At 35.4% G+C, this 24,348-nt stretch overlaps 1 protein-coding gene across 1 annotated transcript; it reads left to right on the plus strand.

The window, feature by feature from the left end:
* Window positions 1-9,276: 9,276 nt before the first annotated feature.
* LOC149921057 (uncharacterized) lies at window positions 9,277-11,340 on the plus strand. Its single transcript, XM_090163871.1, has one exon. It carries the CDS (start codon window positions 9,277-9,279, stop codon window positions 11,338-11,340), a length of 2,064 nt encoding a protein of 687 aa, XP_090019997.1.
* The last annotated feature ends 13,008 nt before the right edge of the window (window positions 11,341-24,348 follow it).

Below are 24,348 nucleotides of genomic sequence, written 5' to 3' on the forward strand. Positions count from 1 at the left end.
CATGGACGCGCGGCCAGTGCTTCCAACGGTCAACTGATCAGGTCATTCAGGTTAAATTTCCCAGAAAACTAATCTGAACAGTTATCTGACTTACACATTTAGTATTAAATCCTATGGAAACCAATTTTAAATAATCTATTGTAATATTTTGATAAAGTTCTTTTTTAGCACTCCACCCTAATATTTTTACCTTGCTTTAACATTTTTATTTTTTAAAAGCTGATAATCGATCTGATCTGTTCTTTCCCTTCATATCAGATATCGCTACAGATATCTGGGAGTCGGTTGGAAGCACTACACGCGGCGGAAGAATGTAAAACTTAAAATTCGAGTCACCTAGAAAATCGCAAGGTTTTCTCCGAATTTCAACCAACGACTGAATTAAAAAATCAAATCTCTCTTCTCGCGGCCAACTTAGGAAGACCTTTAATTAACTTAAATGCATGTTACAGATGTAATTAACTAGAGAGTTCACTAGTGTCCGGTCAAGGTAGCTCTCACGATATAGATATGGTAGATTTGGAAGACCAGGAAAAGCCACTTCCGATGAATTACACCGTCCCGAAGTTTGACGTAGATGTAGAAAAATTGATAGCAGAAAAAATAAGAATATTTTCCAGAGAACATATAGGAGTAAGATCTTGGGCACTCTGTATGAAGATTTGCGCCGATATAAATTGTAAGATTTTTAAAATTTAATATTTCATTAAATATAAAATATTGATTAGGACTTATGTTAATTTTACATTTATATATATCCGTCGCATGATGACTATGTGCAGGTTGCACGTTCTCTTGTGATCAAACATAAGTTTCTCACTGATAAAACTAACTTGAAGAGCAGTACTGGATATGTAAGATATGTTTACGATTTCGGGGCTGGCACATGTTAAGGAAAGCTGGCGCGGTTTAAAAAATCATAATGAATCTATTGAACAACACGAATATCTATCTATCTCTAGCGTTCCCTACAATTCGCACTGCCTCTTTATGGCGTGGAGTCTGCTGACGAAAAAAAAAAACTTTCTCTGTAGAGCAATTTCAGTCTCGCTTTAGACGACGCGACTTAACTAATTCTTTCTACTATAGGGAAAAACAGCACAGAATGGCGGCCATGTATGACCAAAGTTACGGAGTGGAATATCTCTTATTTCGCTTCTTGTCTTGACCCCGCCCTCCGGCGCACGAGATCTGCTCTGGAATATGCCAGTTGGATATTTATGTTGATAAATAGATTCATTATTACATGTGATCCGACAGTGTGCTCCAGGTGTAAATGGGAAACGTTAAAATTATCTCTTGTTTGATTGAATAGAACGCTTGGGGTCACAGCTCTTGATCAAAAATTCCGCCATTCGAGAAAACGGTTGCGACATCTTAAAGCAGTAGCAGATAATCAAAGAAAGTAATCTTTCCTCAATAGAGGTTAAAAAAAAGATCAATCCTGAAGAAATCCAGAAACAAAACCGGTAATTTTAAAAGTTACATTTACCATGATTATCGTCTAAAGTAAAACCCTCGTTCGATTTTAGGCCAACGGTGATCTAGAAGGAGAAGACGAAACAAGTATTGACGAGCACCTGGAGGCTCTTAGAAAAGAGCTAACAAAATCGATAAGAGATCCAAAAATTATTGACGAAAATATGAAGAAAACATTCGCACACAGACAGAAAATTGTTTTCAAAATAGATATTAATTTGCTTTTACAGACATTTCCACCCCTCGAAACTGAGCAAACGGTAAATAATTGTTGTGAGATCAAATGTAAGTAAATAACGTATAGGCCTAATTGCAAAAATCATTTGATTAGCTTTTGAATGAATTGGGATTTATATTCAAAAAACCCTTTGTGGAATTGGAATATATGTTTTCAACTCATTTCAAAAAGAATGCCAAAGCAATAATTGACCTTGCTATTGCGGAGAAACCAAAATCTGTAATTTTGGATATTTTAAAGCGAGAAGAGGATCTTGTCACTCAAGTCTCAAGACGTATTTAAAGGTAATTAAACTAAATACTAAACAAACTGTCAATCCGGGGTCACTTCAGGATACTTTTGTTTGATTCTATAGAGTATGAAGTTTGTGGGGCTATTCTTTTATTGCCTGCTTTGCTTTCTGAAAAATGTGAGCTCCTTTTCGTTTTTGAACATGTAAGTTAAGACTTCATTGGCTAAACAAATAGCTATTTTATAAAATCTAAATTTCGTGACTCGTAGTTTATTTAGAACTATTTTCACAGGACCAAGTACCGGCAACGCCTGTCATGATTTTCAAAGACAGGAATGTCTTTCAAAGTGATGTTAATCTTTCAATTGAACGAAAAATATGCTTTTGCACATCACTGAAGCGACCGATAATGCCGCTTTTTTAGTTCTTACTATGTTTTTCATTTAAAATATCCCAAACGCTTAGCTCGTACTTTAGAATACATTCAAAAAATAATTTTCAAAATGGATTGCCGCAAGGTGTCTGTCGGAGTAACAAATTTAATGAACAAACTTTCAAAAGGTGGTAAAAACCAAAAACCTTAAAAAAAAGCGTTAAAACAAACTTGTTAAAATTAAGTAACTTGTTAAAAAAACTTCTGAAAAAACTTCTTAAAAATATAACATAATTTTAAGTATTTTTTGTACAAATTAAGTAAGTAACTTGTGAAAAACTTGTTGAAATTAAGTAAGTAACTTGTGAAAAACTTGTTGAAATTAAGTAAGTAACTTGTGAAAAACTTGTTAAAATTAAGTAAGTAACTTGTGAAAAACTTGTTGAAATTAAGTAAGTAACTTGTGAAAAACTTGTTAAAATTAAGTAAGTAACTTGTGAAAAACTTGTTAAAATTAAGTAAGTAACTTGTGAAAAACTTGTTAAAATTAAGTAAGTAACTTGTGAAAAACTTGTTAAAATTAAGTAAGTAACTTGTGAAAAACTTGTTAAAATTAAGTAAGTAACTTGCGAAAAACTTGTTAAAATTAAGTAAGTAACTTGCGAAAAACTTGTTGAAATTAAGTAAGTAACTTGTGAAAAACTTGTTAAAATTAAGTAATTTGTGAAAAACTTGTTAAAATTAAGTAAGTAACTTGTGAAAAACTTGTTAAAATTAAGTAAGTAACTTGTGAAAAACTTGTTAAAATTAAGTAAGTAACTTGTGAAAAACTTGTTAAAATTAAGTAAGTAACTTGCGAAAAACTTGTTAAAATTAAGTAAGTAACTTGTGAAAAACTTGTTCAAATTAAGTAAGTAACTTGTGAAAAACTTGTTAAAATTAAGTAACTTGTGAAAAACTTGTTAAAATTAAGTAACTTGTGAAAAATATAAGATAATTTGTTCAAAAAATACTTGTTCAAAAATAAGATTTTGTTTAAAAAAAGAATATTTTTCAAAAATAAGATTTTGTTAACAAAAAAAGAATCTTTTTCAAAAATAAAAGTTTTACTTGGCAGTTCGAAAGCAACTCTAATTCTGTTTAAAATAATTAAGCGTTCTAGCGTAGAACTTGGTTTTGTTCGTAAACCTATGATTACTGAAACGTAATTCAGTTCCAGTACAGAACGTTTTCAAGTTCCAAACTAGTTGACTTTGCAGTTCTTAAGTGAAACGCAATTCAGTGCCCGAATGAAACGTTTCTAGTTCCAAAGTAGAACGCATTCCAGTCTTAAGGTTAAACTTAATTCAGTTTCAGAACGGAACGTGTTCATGTTCCAGAGTAGTACGTCTTCCTGTTCTTGAGTGAAACGCAATTCAGTGGCGGAATGACACGCTGTTCATTTCCAAAGTACAAGGCATTCCAGTTACATAGCGGAACGCCGTCGAATTCCTTAGTAGCACATTGAAGTTCCAGAATGGGACGCATCCGAGTTCTATATATAGCTTAATAAAGTTCCGAAATAGAATTGGTTACAGTTCCAAATTACCACTAACATTTTTAAATTGAACAGGCTACTGCTGTTCTACTTAGAACTGACTAAACTTAGTTCTGTGTAAAACTGCAAAACGTGCCATTTCAGGGACAAGGCTATAGAACTGTCTAACTGTTCTAACTTGCCTTTTTTTGGCTAAGAGTGTGGTGATACTTATCCCAATTATACATTTTGAGGCAATGGTCGTTCCGATAGTAGGGGTGGTGGGGTAGGTTTCTACATTAGGGATTGCTTATGCATTAGGGATTGCTTATACTATGAAATTTTAAGCGAGGCCTGTGTAACGGAAACGCATTGTGAAATTTTTAGAATTAAATTTGAGGAGGTTATTATTGCTGCTGTTTATAAAACTGTGACTGAACTAGTTGAATTTTTTTATATTTTTGAAGAAACTATATTAAAAATGGGCTCGGTACAAAGTAAAAAAAAATAATAATAGGTCATTTTAACATCGATATGCTAAGCCACTCAAATCAAGTACAGCGCTTTGAAGACTTAACACTAAGTTACGGTTTACAGCAGCTAGTGAAAAGAGCGACTAGAACTACGGATAATTCGTTAACACTAATAGATCTTTGCTTCTCAAACATCCATCCTACCATTAATATTATTGATTTAGAATTTGTAGTTTTTGAACGCTAGGGGGTAGACGAAAAGTTTCAATGAGTAAGTTATAGAGCATACTCGAAAACCTTTAATGGAGTTGGTATGGTCAAAATCGTACATTTTGTCACTGAAATAATAGGTCATGAAAAATAACAAGTTGGTATCTAGAATAAAATAGATCAGATTTTTAACTATCTCTGTTTACTTTTGGCATACAAATGTCTAAATAATTATATATATAATCCTTTTAATATGAGTCGCATTTCTATGTATTCTACTATAAATATTTGTATCTTAGAAATGCCTTATGCGCGCACGGAATATAAATTGAAGTCTTGTTTTATAAATGTACCAAGATTAATTAACAAATTTAATCTTCCTGTAAATTTAACTATCAATCAATTTAAAAATCTTGCAAAAAGGGGCAGTATTAACTCAATTGTATCTAACTATACTACTGTCTTAATTAATACAAACGTTAACATAAAACAGGCTAAAATTCGTACAAACCACTTGGCCTTCCTGTAAATGTTAAAATAAAAATTTTAATGGAATAAAATATTATTATTTGTAAGATTTGTGCTCCTGTCTGGTTAGTTTTCATGAAGACGATCTCACTTTTCCTGATCTTAGTGATAGCATGGAAATAAAAGTAAAAGTGGGATTACCGAGTCACAAAAATACGATTACGTCACTTTACATAATGTTTGGTTCGTTTACAGCGATTAATGGAACTAGAATAAATCTTCTACAACTCGAGATGATACTCGTAAACTACCAGTAGATTATAGTTTGACCCCTTTAAAGGGAATATTACCTACAATGGGATCTTTACGGACAACCCTTAGAAAAGGCGATGCTATAAAGTAAATTTGCCCTGGCCAAAAGGTAAAAATGTCGGTTTACAATATTTCAGTTTCCATGAAAGGAACATTAATTGTGTCTTCATACCTTTTCCGGCATAATATCAAAACGGGTAATTGTCATCCACCAACATTCAATGTCGTTGGAACGAAATGCGACAGAGCGAGCGAGCGAGCGAGCGTCAAATCTGAGGAGCCCCTCTGATTTCGCTTTCGGTTTTTACACACAATCCTAAGGTATTTGTACAGTGTAGCCGATGCCGCCGTGTTCCACATAACTCTCCAAGAATTATGCTTAGAAGGGCCACAGCTATCTTAATCGAAAGTAAATATAACGCCATCGGTAGCCCGTTATACATTTTTGAAATCCGAGCCCAAAACGTTATTCATTATTCCATTTAAGTGGTTTTTGGCAATATTTGACTTTTCGGTCCCGTTCCAGAGACATTTTCAAAAGTAACGAGACTGATTTAACGAGAGCCAGACTTGAGTTAGGAAAGCGCGTTCCAGAGAGATTTTCGGCCGGAAAATATTGGTGGGAAGCCGGTCACTTTGATCGCTCAGTTAAGACTTAGCGTTGTCTCAACTTGTCTGTTATTTATTTCTTGAAAACAGTGGCAATTTTCCACTTTCGACTTCATTATCAACGGCTAATTATCAATTATTTTATTATATTTATTACATTTTATTTATATATTTACGTTTATTATTCATGAACGCGAAATTGCTTTAAAAATGGGGAAAGCGAAGAAGCAGAGCCAAGGGCTAAGAAGTTTAACCAAGGTTGAACGATAGGGGAAAGGAAGCAATTGTTGCTGGGCTTGAAGCTAGAATGGGTTTGGTCAACAGAGTTATGGGAATAGTGAAAGCCTAAAAGTAGAAAAAGCGTGGAAAGAGATTGCAAAGGAAGTGCCAGCCTTTGGTATGGGGACAAAAAGAACTGGCCCACATATTAGAACCAAATGATCTGACTACAAAAGCATAGAAAAAGGCCCAAGATATCATAAGGATCAGAAAGGCGAATGGGGGTGGGCCACCACCAGCCAGAATAAGTGCTGTTTTTATTGGTGTACCAAGTGCGGGGTGTTTTCAAATTACTCCTATGAGTACTCCACCGAGTGCGGGTGGTAATTCTCCCTTTAATTTGGTTTCAAAGAGACGTGATCAAATATTTCTTGAAAGTAGAAGGTATCATTATTTCATTGAAATTTAATTAAGATTCCCATATTGATGACAATACAATGGCAAAAAAAAATTGACGATGCAAGATATTGTCAATGAAATGGGTATATTTAGAAACACTCAGTTTAGATATATAACTTACTAGCCGATATAGCTCAGTTACATTTTTTAAATAGACGCAAGGATTGAAAACCCACCTTCAGATCCGCCTAGGCCAGCGGTAGAAGAAAAATCCAAAATCCTACATTCCCTGAAAAACAGATTGACATAAATTTACATATGAGTAATAATTTGGTATACCTGTTAAAGGTGATAAAAGAAGTCATAAAAACCTCATACATTACCTGCGTCCTCCGAACCTATTGCTACAAGCAGTGCTGAAACATTAAACCACATTGCCCTGTCTGTAGTAAATAATCAGGAACAATTAAATGTGCTTTAGGAAATGATTCTAAATGAAACGGTAGAACAAATGCACAATTTCCTCTCGCCTTTTCAAGTCATTTGGACAATACCAATGAAACTCTGGGACCATACACAACTCTCTTGTTCGGGCTAAGCGAATAATTAATATCCCTGAAACATAATTACATTTAAAGCAGGATGGCTACTCCTTTAAAATAAATTTAATTAATATTGCAGCCTACTTCCAGGGGCTAGTAGGCCACACTTTGAAGCTTTCTGGCGCTCTTTTAACTCATCGTAGGAAAATGGGGAAAAACAGGCTATTTCTCAACTCACCCCCTACAACTTCTTAAAAAAAATTGATAACCTTTTGAAACACCCTGTATACTTTCGCCGACGCCGGCCCGACTCCAATCAGAGTTGGGCAACCCTCGGAGTTAATTTGTGCGAGTGATTTCACTGATTTCCCCCAACATTTTTCTCACTCCACTCGCCGAGGTCAAGGTCAGCTCTTTCATTCTTATAACTTCATTTCTAAAACTTTTAAAAGATAGCGGTACATTTTAATTTTAATTTAACGACATTACTAGAGAGCGTGGTGTCATATATTAATGACAAAGGAGGCTAAAATATACTTTTTGGACCGATTTAAAATTTCCCGCCTAGAATAAGAACTTATCTCACTCTTTGAGGAAGAATTCACTCGCCGAGGACAAAAAACGAGAGTGCGAAAGAGTGAACATTTTTATTTAGTTCCAATCTCACAATCGTTTTGGACCATGTCTGGCGCTCTTAGCTGAAAAAAGATAGCTTAAAGCCCCTCCATCTAAACTGAATTATTTCATAGTTTATATACGCCTGACAATATATTTAACCTAACTAACAATCTTACTCCAAATTTTTTATGACTTTAACCTTCAATTATATAGATTATATGCATTTGAAGACTTGGTTTCAATATTATTTCATTAATATTTTTGTTTATATGCAGAGACACGATACTACATTAGTGAAAAAATTTAAATCGTTTAATTTTAACTTATTCTAAAAACATTAAAATTTACCGGGAGCTTTCGAAATGCCGTCATCAACTCAATAAGTACAATTGCGTATACCATGTGTTTTTCTCTAGTTTAAGTTTTGATACTTAATTACTTCAGAGCGCTGACTTTAATAGCCATTATTTCAGGTGGCCGGGTTACAATGCGTAGGAGGGTGGTGGTAAGCCCTTCTCGCCACACGGGGGAAAACCCCTGAAATTAGTGGGGTGAGAACTTGCAAACTCAACGCAGACGGAATTGTTCCTAATTTTCATCCAGTGCTGGGATCGAACCCGTTTTGCTCTTTCTGCGAGGCTAAAATGCTAACCCCTCCGCAACTCCACTTACCTTGGAGACCATCGAACTGTGATTAGATTTTCCACAACAGAGGTAAAGCTGGAACTACTACAGTCTGAATCTTCACCATAACCAATTCTACCATAGCCCACGCTGTTCGCAAGAATAAACGGGCGTAATTAATTTGAATGAATAACTAGCGAATGCAACCTTTGTACAAATCATTAATATATGAAAAACATATATTGTAAATAATAGTTTAGGTAAAAAGGTTTTAACAAAACTGATACAGATCCGACATTTATAGAAATACTGTAATTTTTGTGACCGAATGAAACCCAAAATCAGGCTATATCTCTTTGAAACTTATCGCCAATTCAAACTTTGAGTCAAAACATAGAGTTGCAACACTTAACGTCATATGTTAACTCTATTAAAGTTGGTCGATGAGCTAACCCTAGTCAACCTCACGGCTACGGCCCTGTCTAAGGCGTTCGCTTGTCAATTGTTTCGTTTGTGTTTCCAAGGTAAACAGACCTCCAATATTTCATACGCATTCCTTTAATTTTGCATATGTTACTTTTCTCGACTTGTCCCCAAAAAGCGGGAAAATATACATTATAAATATTAAAACTTTGAGTCATGGTTAATTATGAATTATTATTATTTTAAAAAAAGCCGCTACTTCATGGCTTTAAAAAATCTTTTATTTAAATCGGAGCTTTCGGACCGTGGCCCTTCTTGAAGTCAGTGGCGAGGTTGTTCGACCCACTTGGAATATTGGCTCCCTTTAGTATTCGAGCGAAGATCTTATTTCAAGAGATATGGAACCATGGGTTAACGTGGGACATCGAACTTCCGCCACAGTTAGCGTCCAAATTCGAAGACTGGTGCTGTGAGCTAAGAGAACTTCAAGAATTTTCGTTCTCAAGATATTATTGGCGAGAAATAATCGAAGAATTCGATTATGGATCTGGAAATTCACTGTTTTGTACAAGCGAGTGAAAAGGCATACGCCACGGTCGTATATTTTCGAATTCGAGACGTAACAGGAAGATATTTTACAGCTTTGGTCGGTTCAAAAACTCGTGTCGCGCCAATTAAAAAATTAACTTTGCCAAGATTGGAGTTGATGGGAGCAGTGCTTGGAGCCCGACTTGTAAATAGAGTAAGGAACGCTATGACGAAAATCCCAGCTAAAGTTCAATTTTTAACGGATTCATCGATAACTCTAAATTGGATAAGAGGACAAGCGGACAAATGGAAACCATTTGTAGAGAACCGAGGGAGAGAAATTCAACAATTAACTGATCCTGTCTCATGGGGACATTGTTCTGGACGATCAAATCCAGCTGATATACCGACACGCGGAAAAACACTGTCGGAGTTATTAACGGGTAACCTTTGGTGGAAAGGGCCTGAATTTTTGATGTCAGACTCGGATGTAATCGTAAAATCAAAAATTAACGAGGGCAATGATGAACCTCTAAGAAGTGTCGAAAACGAATTAAAAGAGACTAAGAAAATTCAAACCACAGCTTTAGTCATAAAAGAAACAAATGAAGAAGCTATACTAAAACTGGGAAATTATAGCTCTTTGGATAGAGTTTACCGGATCACAGCGATTGTTATAAGATTTATCAAAATTATAAGAACGAAACAAATAATAAAGGGACCGTTAACTACCGAGGAAATCGTTCAAGAGTTATATTGGATATTAAGAGCTCAGAAGGAATCGTTCAAGAAAGAAATCGGTCATTTAGAATCCGGAAAACTTATACCACAAGACTCTAAAATACTGACGCTGCACCCTGTATTAGACAATGGATTCATTTGTGTGGGAAGTCGTTTATTTGGATCCCATTTTACCGAACGTGAGAAATACCCTTGGACTCTGGATCCCGAACATCACTTGACGACATTAATTATTAAAAACTACCACGAACGTCTAATGCACGCCGGAGTTAACGAAGTTATAATAGAAATAAGAGAACATTTTTGGGTACCCAGAGTACGCCAACTAGAAAAGTCAACTATATACAAATGTGCAAAATGTAAACGATTTAAAGCAAAACCAGGAACTGTAATAAGTGCGCCATTACCGACAGCCGGAACGAAACCGTCACCGCCTTTTGAAGTTTCTGGTATCGACTTTTGTGGACCATTGTTCGTAAAAAATGGAAACAAGTGTTACATAACCTTATTTACTTGTTCGGTAACTCGTGCAGTTCACCTGGAATTAGTCTCGGATATAACCACAGAGAAGTTCTTAATGGCGTTTAGAAGATTCATAGCGAGACGTGGTATACCACGGGAGATTTATAGTGACAACGCTAGAACATTCAAAAAAACAGAACAAGATTTAAAGAAACTTTCGGATAACGTAAAAGATCATGAAGTACTCAATTTCATCGCCACCCACAGAATTAAATATATATATATTGCCGATAGAGCGCCATGGTGGGGTGGATTCTACGTGAGAATGATAAAGAGCGTTAAGGTGTCGTTAAGGAAGGTTTTGGGTCTCTCGAAATTGAGCTACGATGAGTTAGAAACCGTATTGACGGAAGCCGAGGCTGTAATAAATTCACGTCCGCTAACCTATTTGTCTGAAGACGCTATGGAACTGAACCCTTTAACACCAGCACATTTTTTGATTGGTCAACGATTGACCGTTTTACCATCGGACTCGAGAAATAACGCACAAAAATCAACAAAAGAAGAATTAACTTATCGCGTAAAGTATCGTCAAACTTTACTGGATAATTTTTGGAAGCGCTGGCGATCAAATTATCTATTGGAACTGAGAACTATTCACCACCGCAAAAACACTCGAAATACAGAATCACTGAAAGTTGGAAAAGTCGTGCTAATTGAAGAGAAAAGGCTACCCCGCTTGATGTGGAAGATGGCCGTAGTGGAAGAGGTTATTAAAGGTCGTGACGACATCCTACGATCATGTATACTACGTCTTCCGAGCGGAAATAAACTACGAAGACCCATTCAACTTTTATATTCTTTGGAATGTTAAATTTGCTGGAACTGTATTCAAGGGTGGGGTAAAGTGTAAAATATTAAAACTATTGGAATAATAATAATATAAAATTAAAACAAAAATTAAAATATAAATGTATAAAGTTTAGATTTGATCGCGGGCAAGCCCGTGAAAATATATTAACATTTGAAATTTCTCGAGATCACAGTATCGTTAGAAACATCGTTTTAAAAAGTTGTAAATTTTCGTTAGGGTTAAAGTTTTATTAAAAAGTCGTTACGGAAAAGTAATTTGTATTTCAGTCTACAAATATAGCTCTCCCAAATCAACTTATTTAGGTTATTTCCGTAAAATACTCCATTATGAGTGCACCGATTAAGTTTCTGACCAATAGTCCTAATTTACGCTAGCAGCGCTATCTCACGAGTTCGAGAAATGCACTATGGATACCCTCTTTCGTTACCAATGACGTCACCAAATTATTTTAAAATATATAAAAAGCGCAAGACTTCTAATAATATGAAAACACGCGACAAAATTTAATTTTAAAAACATCTGAAAGCGGACACCCATAATTAGTTTCTTGGTGTTCCGAGATGGCAAATTAGACCATGCAACTTGTTTATTATCTTAGACCGGTTTTGACGGTCAACGTCAAAATTAACAAATATACCATTATGATGTGGAAAGTTTTACGTCTCAAAATATCCGTTCGACCTTGATTGCGGAATACAATCGCCAGATGATGGAGAATGATGGAGGTTCCAGGAATACTAATGTCTTAATGGTGCAGACGAGAGGTGGAAGACATTCAAGGCATGGTTTCCAAGGTAGATGCTATAATTGCGATTCTTAGGGGCATAAAGCTAATGAGTGCAAAAAGAATAAATCACATGATCAAAGGCAGAGGGGCGACACTGTAATTAGAGGTAATCGTGATCCAAGACATAGACATGGCGAGTCAAGATTTAAAAGTAACAACGATCGGAGAGATAAAAAGAGTTTATTATACCCCTGGGTTGAAGAGGAATTTAATATCAGGCCGTATCATTGATGAGGCTGGGCATGAAGGGGTCGTTTCGAGATCAAAATATACGGTTTATGACCAGGATGGCAAGCATGTTTATCTGAAGAAAAACGTTATGTACTCAAATGTGCCGTTTTAATTGAGATAGGAGGTTGGCGTTCTCATCGGAGTCCAGCGTTTTGAAAGATATTAATATTTGGCATTTGAGAATGGGGCATATCAATGGCCACGATTTGAAGTTCATGTCTGCAAGAGGTTTATTACGTGGGATGGAAAACATTAAAGGGGAACTAGCGCCTTGCATCCCATGTAGATTAAGCAAGAGTGTTAGAGCGTCTCATACAAATGTCGGAGAGATAAGAAGCAAAGGCATTTTAGAGTTAATTCACTCTGATGCATGGGGACCATCACCGGTTGCGACAGTGGGAGGATCTCGTTATTACTTAATATTCGTGAATGATCACTCTAGGCGGATCTGGGTTTTCCTAATGGCTAAGAAGTCAGAAGTTAAAATAATAAACAAAAAAACACGTTCATATTGTAAGTAAAAGTAAAAGACTTTTACTTACGCAATATGAACGTGTTTTTTTGTTTATTATTTTATTCAATTAGCGTAAGGTGTTTTCCGTTTTATATTATTAAGTCAAAAGTTATTACATGCTTAGAGAAGTTTAAAACTTTCATTGAGAACCAGTCCGGGAAAAGAATTAGGCGTATACGAACTGATAATGGGCTTGAATTTTGTAATACCGAAATGACACGTTTATGTGAGAAAGCAGGTATCCAGCACGAACGTACGAACATATATTCGCCTGAGATGAATGGCGTGGCGGATAGGACGAACAGGACGTTGTTGGACTCGACGAGGGCCATTCTAGAAGATGCCAAGTTGCCATTAAGCATGTGGGGTGAGATCGTAGTCACTGCTGCTTATTTGAAAAATAGATCCAAGCACTCGCTGATTGAAGATCAGGTGCCGATGAACTTTTGGGTGGATAGAAAGTTAAGCGTAAACCCTCTACGAAGAATTGGAAGTTTAACGTTTGTCCATCTACCGAGGCAGAGAAGGAAGAGCAAACTACATAATAGAGCACAACAAGGCGTTTTGGTTGGGTATGCCAGTTCTACGCGTGGGTATCGCATATATTTCCCTTTTGAAAGAAGAGATCGTCGAGTCAAAACATGTCTCCTTCGAGGAGAGGATAATGGACATGGAACATATTACCAAATCTAAAAAGGAGGGTGGATAACCTTTTATTTGGCCGCAAGATGACCAGGAAGAAGTTGGAGAAGTTGATTCGGAACAAGAGATATCCCAACTTTCTCAACCGAAACAGGAAGACATTCAGCAGCAGGAATACCTCAACATCAATCGGAGGAAATATTTCAACAGCATCAACAAGAGATACTTCAACATCAACCAGAGGGAATACTTCAATTGGGTTGAGAAACACCACAATTAAAACAAGATTATCTGGAAATATCACAATCAAGACAGGCAATGCCTTATCGAGTGCAGGAGACGCAACCAGTAGCAGAATACATACAGAGACCATCGTTACCAGCCGGTTGGTGGAGAGAAGTGGTAATTAGACATTCGGGGGTAACAGAAGGTTGGCCGGATATTTATTATTACGATCCAGATGGAAGGAAGTTTCGGTCAGGAAAAGAAGTCAAACGTTTTCTTTGATATCAAGGCATGCGATTATTCTAGGAATGCATCGTTCACCTCGGCTATAACGAACGAGGACATTAATGAGGTCTTCGAGTGTCACAATGTGGAGATAACGATACCAAAGAACTATCGAGAGGCGGAAACATCACCCCAGCGATTACAGTGGAAACAGGCGATGGATAGAGAAATGGAAGTCATAACTCAGCGGCGGGTGGTAGAAGTTGTTGAAAAGCCTCACGATCGGAAGATTGTTGGCTGTAGATGGGTTTATGCTTTGAACATTATGGAAACATTTTGAGGTATAAAGCCCGTATAGTTGCACAAGGTTTTAGCCAAACTGAAGGTATCGACTACGAGGCAACATTTTCGCCGGTTGTCAGTTTTACACTCGTCAGACTTTTATTCTCGTTGCTCGTCAGGGCATTGGGGTGGACCCATTGCCATATGGACATAACCAATGCTTACCTCTACGGTGTCTTGGATCGTGACATCTACATGGATCAAATCCCAGGGTATGAGTAGGCGAGTACTGGTACCCATTGTTTAAAACTATTCAAGGCACTCTACGGGTTGCAGCAAAGCGGCCGACATTGGTATTTGGAACTAGATAAAACTTTTCATGAACTTGGTTTTCGGAAGATGATAGGTACTAATTGTGTGTATTACTTGCCATTCAACACGGTAATTTTAGTACATGTCGATGATTTAGTCGTGTTGACAAAAACCAAGTCGGATTTAGCTCGCGTTTATGAGTTGTTATCAAGGTCATATGACCTTAAAGTGTTAGGGCCGCTTAAACACCTGTTAGGCGTTCAGTTTGAGACCCTATCCGGGTCAAGATGCACCAATCTACGTATATTGCAGAGGTAGGGAGGTGTTTTAATATCAGTTGTTTAGAATCAGTTCGCGTGCCAATAAGTACGGGCGTTATATTTTCGCGTAAGGACTGTCCAGTGTCCGAGGACGAAAAAGAAACTATGAAAAACTTTCCGTATAAATCACTCGTTGGGTGTTTGCTGTTCGTGGCACAACGTACCCGACCAGATATTTTGTTCTCAGTGACTGTGCTCGCGCAATTCTAAAGTAATCCAGGACTTGTCCATTGGCAAAGACTGTGTCAGCTCGTAAGGTATTTACTCACAACGGTTGACTATAGACTGATAATGAAACCGGGTATTGAGCCTGACCTAGCGACAGCGATTGGGCGTCTGACCGGGATACCAGGCGTTCGAGCTGTGGTTACGCTGCGTTTGTAGGAACTACACCATTCTCATGGCGATCAATTCAGCAGAGGTTGATATCATTGACAAGGATGGAGGCTGAATATATTGCGATATCAGAAGCCGTAAAAGAGCTTATGTGGCTTGGTCCAATACTAGAACAACTAAGACAGTTTAATGTAAATCTATCTAAACCAGTTTTATACTGCGACAATCAGTCTGCAATTTGTTTCGCGAATAATGCAATAGAGAATCAGAAAACCAAGCACATAGATGTGCGATTTCATTTTGTGCGAGAGAAGTTAGATGAGGGTTTATTTAATAACAGATATGTACCATCCAAATTAAATGTAGCTGATGTTTTTACGAAAATATTACAAAATCCGAGTTTCTCTAATTTTGTAAATTCTTTAAGCCTAAAGGTTATGTAAATGTCAAATAGGGGGAGTGTTGCTTAGTATATTTTGTCATTGAGGTTTTCCCGCCATAATTTAGTGTTTTTCGGAATAACGTAATTAGAGAGGTGACGTCATTGATAAGATAGGTTTGATAAGATAAGATTGAAACCGATGTAATCCATTTTTTGTAAAAGATTATTATTATGCGTTCGGCCCTCACGATGAAAAGATCTAATTCATTTGTAAACCTTTATCATTATTATTATTGTTCTTTTTGTATATTTAAATCATTAAACAAGTTTAAGTTTATTGGAGTTTAGTTTTATTTCGGGAATTAAGCAACAATAGACGATAATACTTTTTATGGCACTCTGCACGAAATTTAAATTTTGTTTTATTTTTAATTTTTATAATTCAGTTTTAGTCCTTTTGATTTACTACAATTTGGTGAGTGGTCTGGCTTTTGCACCTTTCAGTGAATCATTTTCCTATGTAGCCAACTCTTCATTTGTGAATACGACAATTGTGGATACTTCAGATTAACTTACAAGACGGCCGTAACGTGTATTCTCTCTAACTTTCGAAACTTGATGTTTTCTATATCACTGAAATGTGGCTAGAGTCATCCGTTCTCGATCCAGAAATGTTTCTACAAGACAACGTTGTCTCTCGAAATGATCTTCCTAGAACTGTCTGGAGGTGGCGTCCTGCTCGTTTATCATGATTATCTCCGCCTTCTGCTTGATATTCCAGATGATGTACTCACTACTGATAACGGAGTTCCCATTGTCGTAATCTTCTCGATATTATCCTAAATTATTGAAACCTTCGCAAACTCGAGCCGAGGGGACTGTTGCCTCTGGAACTTTTCCAAGATGGGAACTTTTGGTCAATTTTATTATTTCAATCCTGATTTTATGTTCGTGATTTATTAATTATTTTGTGATTTAATGTATAACTCGTGATTTATTAATTATTTTGTGATTTAATGTATAACTCGTGATTTATTAATTATTTTGTGATTTAATGGATAACTCGTGATTTCTTAATTATTTCGTGATTTAATGGATAACTCGTGATTTCTTAATTATTTCGTGATTTAATGGATAACTCGTGATTTATTAATTATTTTGTGATTTAATGTATAACTCGTGATTTATTAGTTATTTTGTGATTTGATGGATAACTCGTGATTTATTAATTATTTTGTGATTTAATGGATAACTCCTGATTTATTAATTATTTTGTGATTTAATGGATAACTCGTGATTTATTAATTATTTCGTGATTTAATGGATAACTCGTGATTTATTAATTATTTCGTGATTTATTGGATAACTCGTGATTTATTAATTATTTCGTGATTTAATAGATAACTCGTGATTTATTAATTATTTTGTGATTTAATGGATAACTCGTGATTTATTAATTATTTCGTGATTTAATGGATAACTCGTGATTTATTAATTATTTCGTGATTTATTGGATAACTCGTGATTTATTAATTATTTCGTGATTTATTGGATAACTCGTGATTTATTAATTATTTCGTGATTTAATAGATAACTCGTGATTTATTAATTATTTCGTGATTTAATGGATAACTCGTGATTTATTAATTATTTTGTGATTTAATGTATAACTCGTGATTTATTAATTATTTCGTGATTTAATGGATAACTAGTGCTTTAATAGATAACTATAGTGATATAATGTATAAGTAGTGTTTAAATGATTAAATCGTGTTTAAATTATAAATGATTAAATCGTGTTTAAATTATAAATGATTAAATCGTGTTTTAATTATAAATGATTAAATCGTGTTTAAATTATAAATGATTAAATCGTGTTTTAAGTATAAATGATTAAATCGTGTTTTAATTATAAATGATTAAATCGTGTTTTAATTATAAATGATTAAATCGTGTTTTAATTATAAATGATTAAATCATGTTTTAATTATAAATGATTAAATCGTGTTTTAATTATAAATGATTCAATCGTGTTTAAATTATAAATAATTAAATCGTGTTTTAATTATAAATGATTAAATCGTGTTTTAATTATAAATGATTAAATCGTGTTTAAATTATAAATGATTAAATCGTGTTTAAATTATAAAATGATTAAATCGTGTTTAAATTATAAATTATTAAATCGTGTTTTAATTATAAATGATTAAATCTTGTTTTAATTATAAATGATTAAATCGTGTTTTAATTATAAATGATTAAATCGTGTTTAAATTATAAATGATTAAATCGTGTTTTAATTATAAATGATTAAATCGTGTTTTAATTATAAATGATTAAATCGTGTTTTAATTATAAGTGATTAAATCGTGTTTTAATTATAAATGATTAAATCGTGTTTAAATTATAAGTATTTATTATTTTAAGGGTGTCTTAATAATTTTGATAGTGCCCCTCGAGTTCAAGTGAAATTCAGGGGGCTGGGTTCGCCAAAGCTCATCTCAAAGCTTTAATTTAAGTCCGCAAATACACTGCGATAGTGAAAGAAGAATAATAATAATAATTAGCTAGGCTAATACCCTTTGCACCACCACAGGCCGAAGTCAGCTTGCGACTTATAATGCCTTATTTTACCGGTGGCCGGATTTCAATGCGTAGCAAGCACGTAGATATAGAAAGTCTAAGGGGGGGACGGGTTATAAGACAACCAGATTAATCGCGAGCGCGAAATTTTTCGTTAGCAATAACGCATATTTAAAGTACTGGCTAGACTCGGGACGAGTGACAATGACATTTCCGAACGTGTATCAAACGAAGATTTTTTAATACATTTAATGTTGCGCTCCTTTCGTAAGAAAGGAATCGACTCCTAAGGGGGGGGGTTTGAACCCCCTAAACCCCCTCTTATATACGTGCTTGATGCGTAGGAGGGTTTTGGCAAGCCCTTCATACCACGCGAGCTAGCCGACAGCTACCTACACTAGCTATTACCGTTAACCTCAGCATGTTCTTATAAATTGGGGAAAATGAAGAGCTCGGGCGAAAACCCCTTTAACCAGCGGGGAGAGAACTGGCAAACTCTACACAGTTAGAAAAAAGAGTTTGATTATAAACCCCCAAGGTTCTTAAAAAAAATTCCACAAATTCAAACCCTCCAAAACCCTTTAACGGAAATTTTCAAGCACACAAGGCTTAAAAATGAGCACTTTTATAATTATAAATTGAACCATTAGAAACCCTTTAAAAACCTTCCTAGGGTTTGCAACAAAACCCCCGTATTTATAGATTAAATTAAAATTAATTAATTTAATTTACGACTTTATAACAAATTTTGGCGATTGCAACGGCCGCGTTTCGAACCCAATCCCTCTGGTACGACAGGCGGGCGTTTTACCACAGAACCACCGAAAAATGTATGATTGCAACGATGTTTAGAGAAACCATTTTGGGGAAAGTCCGTCTTCCTTTACGTTTTATGAAATTATAATACGGCTTGATATCAAATTTTGGCGTAAATGGCGTGACATAGTTTAAAACGTGCTGGGTTTGAAAAGGGTTTTAAAAAGTGATAAATTATTATTTTTTTTCTATAGGTTCTTAAATTGGAATCCTAAGGGTTTTCCATTGACCTATAGGGGTTTTCTTTAAACATTTAAACCCTTTTCAAACCATGCAAGTTGCCAAAACAAACCTTAAGGGTTTATATTTTTTTCCTAAACCTTTTTTAAGCCCAAAGCAAACCCTAACAAAACGCATGGAAACCCTTTTATCTAACTGTGTACGCAGATGGAGTGGTTCCGGATTTTCACCCAGTGCCACAAGCTGGGATCGAACCCGGCTCCTGTTGCTGCGAGGTAAGAGTGCTAAACATTCCGCGTCCGAGTAACTTCGAGAACATAGAGACACTGAGTCTTTGAAATGTTGCAACGGTTTAATCTCACCTCTCTTGGAACGCCACGCTAACCGCTGTCGTTTAATCGACGACCACGAATTATCGAATGTTAAGAGCTAAGGGTATGCTAAATGACTACGAGAAATTACCATGCCAATGGTAATTTATTACACAAATTAAACGCTTAAACTAATACAATACTAAGCACCTACACAATTTCAATCAATATCGACTAATAACGTTGCAATTCCCCGACAATCCCAAACCACACGGGTATTAGGCTGATTAATATTATTATTATCATTCCAAACCCTTATTAAAATAAACCCCGACACTACTAGTATACAAAATCATTAAACCGGTACTAGTAAAATCTTATAAAAACTATTTGCCAAGCCAGCCATGTATAACTTATAATTGTAATTATCATAATTGTCGGTACCGACCGCCGATACGTCACCTTCGGAAACGGAATTTGAAGAGTTGAGTACAGTTGGCCACGGAGGAAGACTAAACGATTGAATATAGCAGCGACGAACGAAAGCTCCGACAACGAGACAGGTGGTATTCGCGCATAGCGTGACTTACGAGCGAATAACTTATTTTTTTACTTATGGTTCAACTACGAACTCTTTTAAACGCACATTTGACCCTAAGGTCCAAGCCCCATACTAGGGTTTTAATTTTACGGAACAATGTAAGTTGAGCTTGAGGATTAAGTTGTGATTCCGGATTGATAGAAAAGTAAAAATAATAATAACGATACTATTTTCCCCAGAGTTCCCTGGTTTTGATGTCAAGGTTCATCCGGGAATCTTGGGTCACGTGTAGGTGACCCAATCGCGGACCATGGGTTGTTACAATACAGTTCTACAATTATTTGTGATTTACAACTGATAATAATAAATTTTAAATGTTATTCGGAAGATGGCTTTATGGCTTATTCATCATGGCTTGGCAGTTGGCTTGGCAGTTACCCCAATTACTAACCCATCAAAATACACTAATAAATTATATAAAAAGTAAAATCCTCTGACAACCCTTATGAAAAAAAACAATATAAACCAATTCGTTTCAAATTGTGACCAATTGGTCTCTCATTAGACTCAATTGGAATATGATGGCTCTAATTGGGCATCAATTGGAAATACAAAACCCAACTTGGAAAAATCATATACCAATTGGAACTCAGTGGTAATTATTGATTTTCCAATTTAAAATATATGTACCCCAATTGGAACCAATGCATCCTCCAGTGAGTCCAATTAATCCCCGGTTGGGATGGTGGAATACCAATTGATACCAATATATCCTTCAGAAAAAACTATATACACCAATTAGTTTCAAATTGTGGCCAATGGGTCTCTCATTTGGCTCAATTGGAATATGATTGCTCTAATTGGAGATTAATTGGAAATACAAAACCGAACTTGAAAAAATCATATACCAATTGGAACTCACTGGTAATTATTGATTTTCCAATTGGAATATATGCACCCCAATTGGAACCAATGCATCCTCCATTGAGTCCAATTAATCCCCGGTTGGGATGGTGGAATACCAATTGGTACCAATATATCCTTCAGAAAAAACAATATACACCAATTGGTTTCAAATTGTAGCCAATGGGTCTCTCATTTGGCTCGATTGGAATATGATGGCTCTAATTGGAGATTAATTGGAAATACAATACCCAACTTGGAAAAATCATCCCAATTGGAACTAATGCATCCTCCACCCAGTTAAAGTTTGTTTGTAAACCAAATGGGTTCTAATGGTTTCAATTGGAACTCAATGGGCTCCGACTGCGACTGGGTTTTCGTAAACTGTAAAAATATAATGTTATTGGCAAAGTGTTACTCAGTTCATTAACTACTTAACTATGATAATATCATAACAGTTGTGGTAAATTCAATACTCTATGCAATGTTTAATTACTGTGTGAGTACGAAAACCACGTAACATGAAAAACATGTTATGTTCTTGTACTAGGGTTTCTCGACAAATGTACAAATAGCGTAAATGAGTTGATATAAAACCAATTTGAACCACTGTAAAAATGCAATTGAAATTATTATCCACCTCCATTTGGAACCACTATCGACCTCCAATTGGGACCACTAGAAATCTCTAATTGGAACCACTATAAACCTCCAATTGGAACCACTAGAAACCTCCAATTGGAACCACTAGAAACCTCCAATTGGAACCACTAGAAATCTCCTATTGGAACCACTAGAAACCTCTACACTATAATTGGAAAATCTAAATATCCCATTTAAAAAAAACAAAACCAATTGGAAAAACAAATTCTACAATTGGAAAAATGAAATCTCCCATTTAGAACCAATAAGCAAAACCAATAAACTCTACAATTGGAAATCAAAATATCCCATTTAAATACAATAAACAAAACCAATTGGAAAAAAATACATTCTACAATTGGAAAAACATCCCATTTAGAACCAATATATAACCAATTTAATCCATCAACAATACCAATGTGGAAACAAATGGGAATGGTCCAAAAATACAAGTGGAACCAACTAATCGTTACCAATGTGTAAAAAAACAATTGGTTTCTATTGATTTTTTTGTAAGGGAAGTAAAAATATTCCCCCAAAACCCAAGCATACACTTTCAAAACGAAGTCATAAAATCGTCACCCGCACGAAAGGTAAAACATTTTTCCCGAGAAACTCGGAAGTTTGGCGATTTGATCATCGGCACGGTGTTTTTTTGAAGAAAGGATTAAAAAGAAAGGTTGGGAGCTCCCTGACGGCCATTAAGTGAGGGAAGGGGGAGCACTTATAACGGCGACCAACAAAGGCGATTCTTATCATCGCCGACCGAGCGGGTTCCAAGAAATAGGCCCCACACAACTTTATCTCAAACGTAGGGAAGGGTTATTCTACTACTTTTCCTCCCCGTATACAATTAGCACTCTTATTTCAATAAATCTATTTATTTCAAAAAAATTCGTTGCAATGTGAGGTATATAGTTAGTTTCTATTTGGTAAAAAAATTAAATAGAAAATAAACGACTTTATTAAAGTCCACCAGCATTCGAACTTTATTTTGGAATATCAAAGATATTAAATTTAAATTTAGAATTTTAAGAAAAAGAAAGCTTAAAAGATACAATTTTTGAAGTGGAAACGGAAGAGCAAATGACTACGATTGGTTTTTAACATAAGTATTTAATCACCCAAGGGGCAATTCCTCGGATAATGCCAGAGCGATAATTCTCGCGAGGCCGCTATTTACGCCACTCACTTATTTATTTATGAGATTCGAAATTCTTCTTCTTAGTATAATCACAAAAATTATGAATCCTTTAAATAAGATTAATAGTATAAGTTGGTGTCCGGTAATATATTTGTTTTAACTTCCAATGTTATAAGATTTAGTGTGTCATTTTACGGGGATTGAAGCGCAAAAGATTCGTACAGGGTGTTATAGAAAGGTCTGCCAAAAAGTCTACGATGTGTTTTATGGTTCACAAGGAATGGCTACAAAATCGCCTCTTGTCGTAGATACGTCCCATCAAAATCTGACGAACAAACCTAAAAACTGACGAGAAAGAGCCGTTTTGAATCTTTCAAATTAAGACAAAAATATTTCCGGGATAGGTGAAGGACACACAGGTTTATAAAAAATTAATTAAACCAAAGCTTACGATATTCGTTCACGCTGTGAACGAAAATGAAGAAAATCTTGAAAAAATTCTATGGCTCAAAAACTAATGCCAGTTTCACTTCGTTTGAGCGGAATATTTTAATGACGAGATTCATTCTATATTCAATTGTATTTCAAGTTTTTTAAAAAAAATTATTAGTTCCAGATAGGGTCGTCATTTCAGGATTTTTCAGGAGGGGGCAGAACATAATATCCAGAAAACATTATAAAGGGCAAAAATGTGTGAAATTTAGTATTTTTGGGCGTTTTTAATCGAAATAGTTATTGCTTGATTGCAAGGGATTTTCTGGATAATAGACAGAACAAAACATTTTCCCAAGATATTCCTTGTACTTTCTCCGATTCTGAGTTGTTATTAGAAAAGTGCTTAAACTTTTATAGCTCATAAAAATTAAGGGGGGGGGGGATGCATTGCCTTGCGCCACCCAAATGTCGTCCCTGTTTCCAGATTTTAGCATTTTAAACTGCATAAGAGAATAACTTTTCATGTCACTCTTTGATTTCGTGTTAAGGTCTACACCGGTACAACAACTCTGACAGTGATAATAACAAACAAGTATGATCACCTTTGAATAAGTGTTGGTTCTATCCAAGCGACTGTGCTCATACAAAGTATTATAAGGCTGTTTAGATAAATTTATCAAGTGAGAGAGCGAAAATGATGTCATAGGTTCTCCAAACGGCCAGACTCAAAAGAATCAGGGTGTTACCCCTTTCGGCCTTACGTGGCTAATTTTATAATTCGCGTCCATGATTGCCAAACATTTAAACAGTTCAATATGTTTTCGAGCCCCTTTTTAAATAAGTGTATATTTCATCCCTATCAAACCAAAATCCAGTCTGGATATCCGAATAAGTGTTGCCAGTTTAGTATAGATTCTAGTATTTTATATTTAATGGTATTGTGTGTCAATGAAGAGTTAATTGTTTTATATGAAATATCCATTACGAAACGAATCTTAATAACGGGTAAGTCTTCCCCGCACACTTTTTGCAGGCTTCTATTAATTTAGGAGTTAAAACGCGAACAAGTAAAGAGACCAAGAAGTGGGGGAGAAAACTAAGCTTTATTGGGAAAAATATGCGGTACTTCGGCCGATAGGCCTTCAAGGCGAAAAATTTATTAAGACTAACCGACAATTTGAAAATGTTTAAAAATAT

The sequence above is a fragment of the Leiobunum rupestre genome, chromosome 11 (assembly GCF_980474605.1).
Source record: "Leiobunum rupestre chromosome 11, qqLeiRupe1.1.hap1, whole genome shotgun sequence".
Lineage (NCBI taxonomy): Eukaryota > Metazoa > Arthropoda > Arachnida > Opiliones > Sclerosomatidae > Leiobunum > Leiobunum rupestre.

Coding starts and splice junctions, on each gene's coding strand:
- LOC149921057 (XM_090163871.1), top strand. CDS start 9,277: ATGGATCTGGAAATTCACTGTTTTGTACAAGCGAGTGAAAAGGCATAC.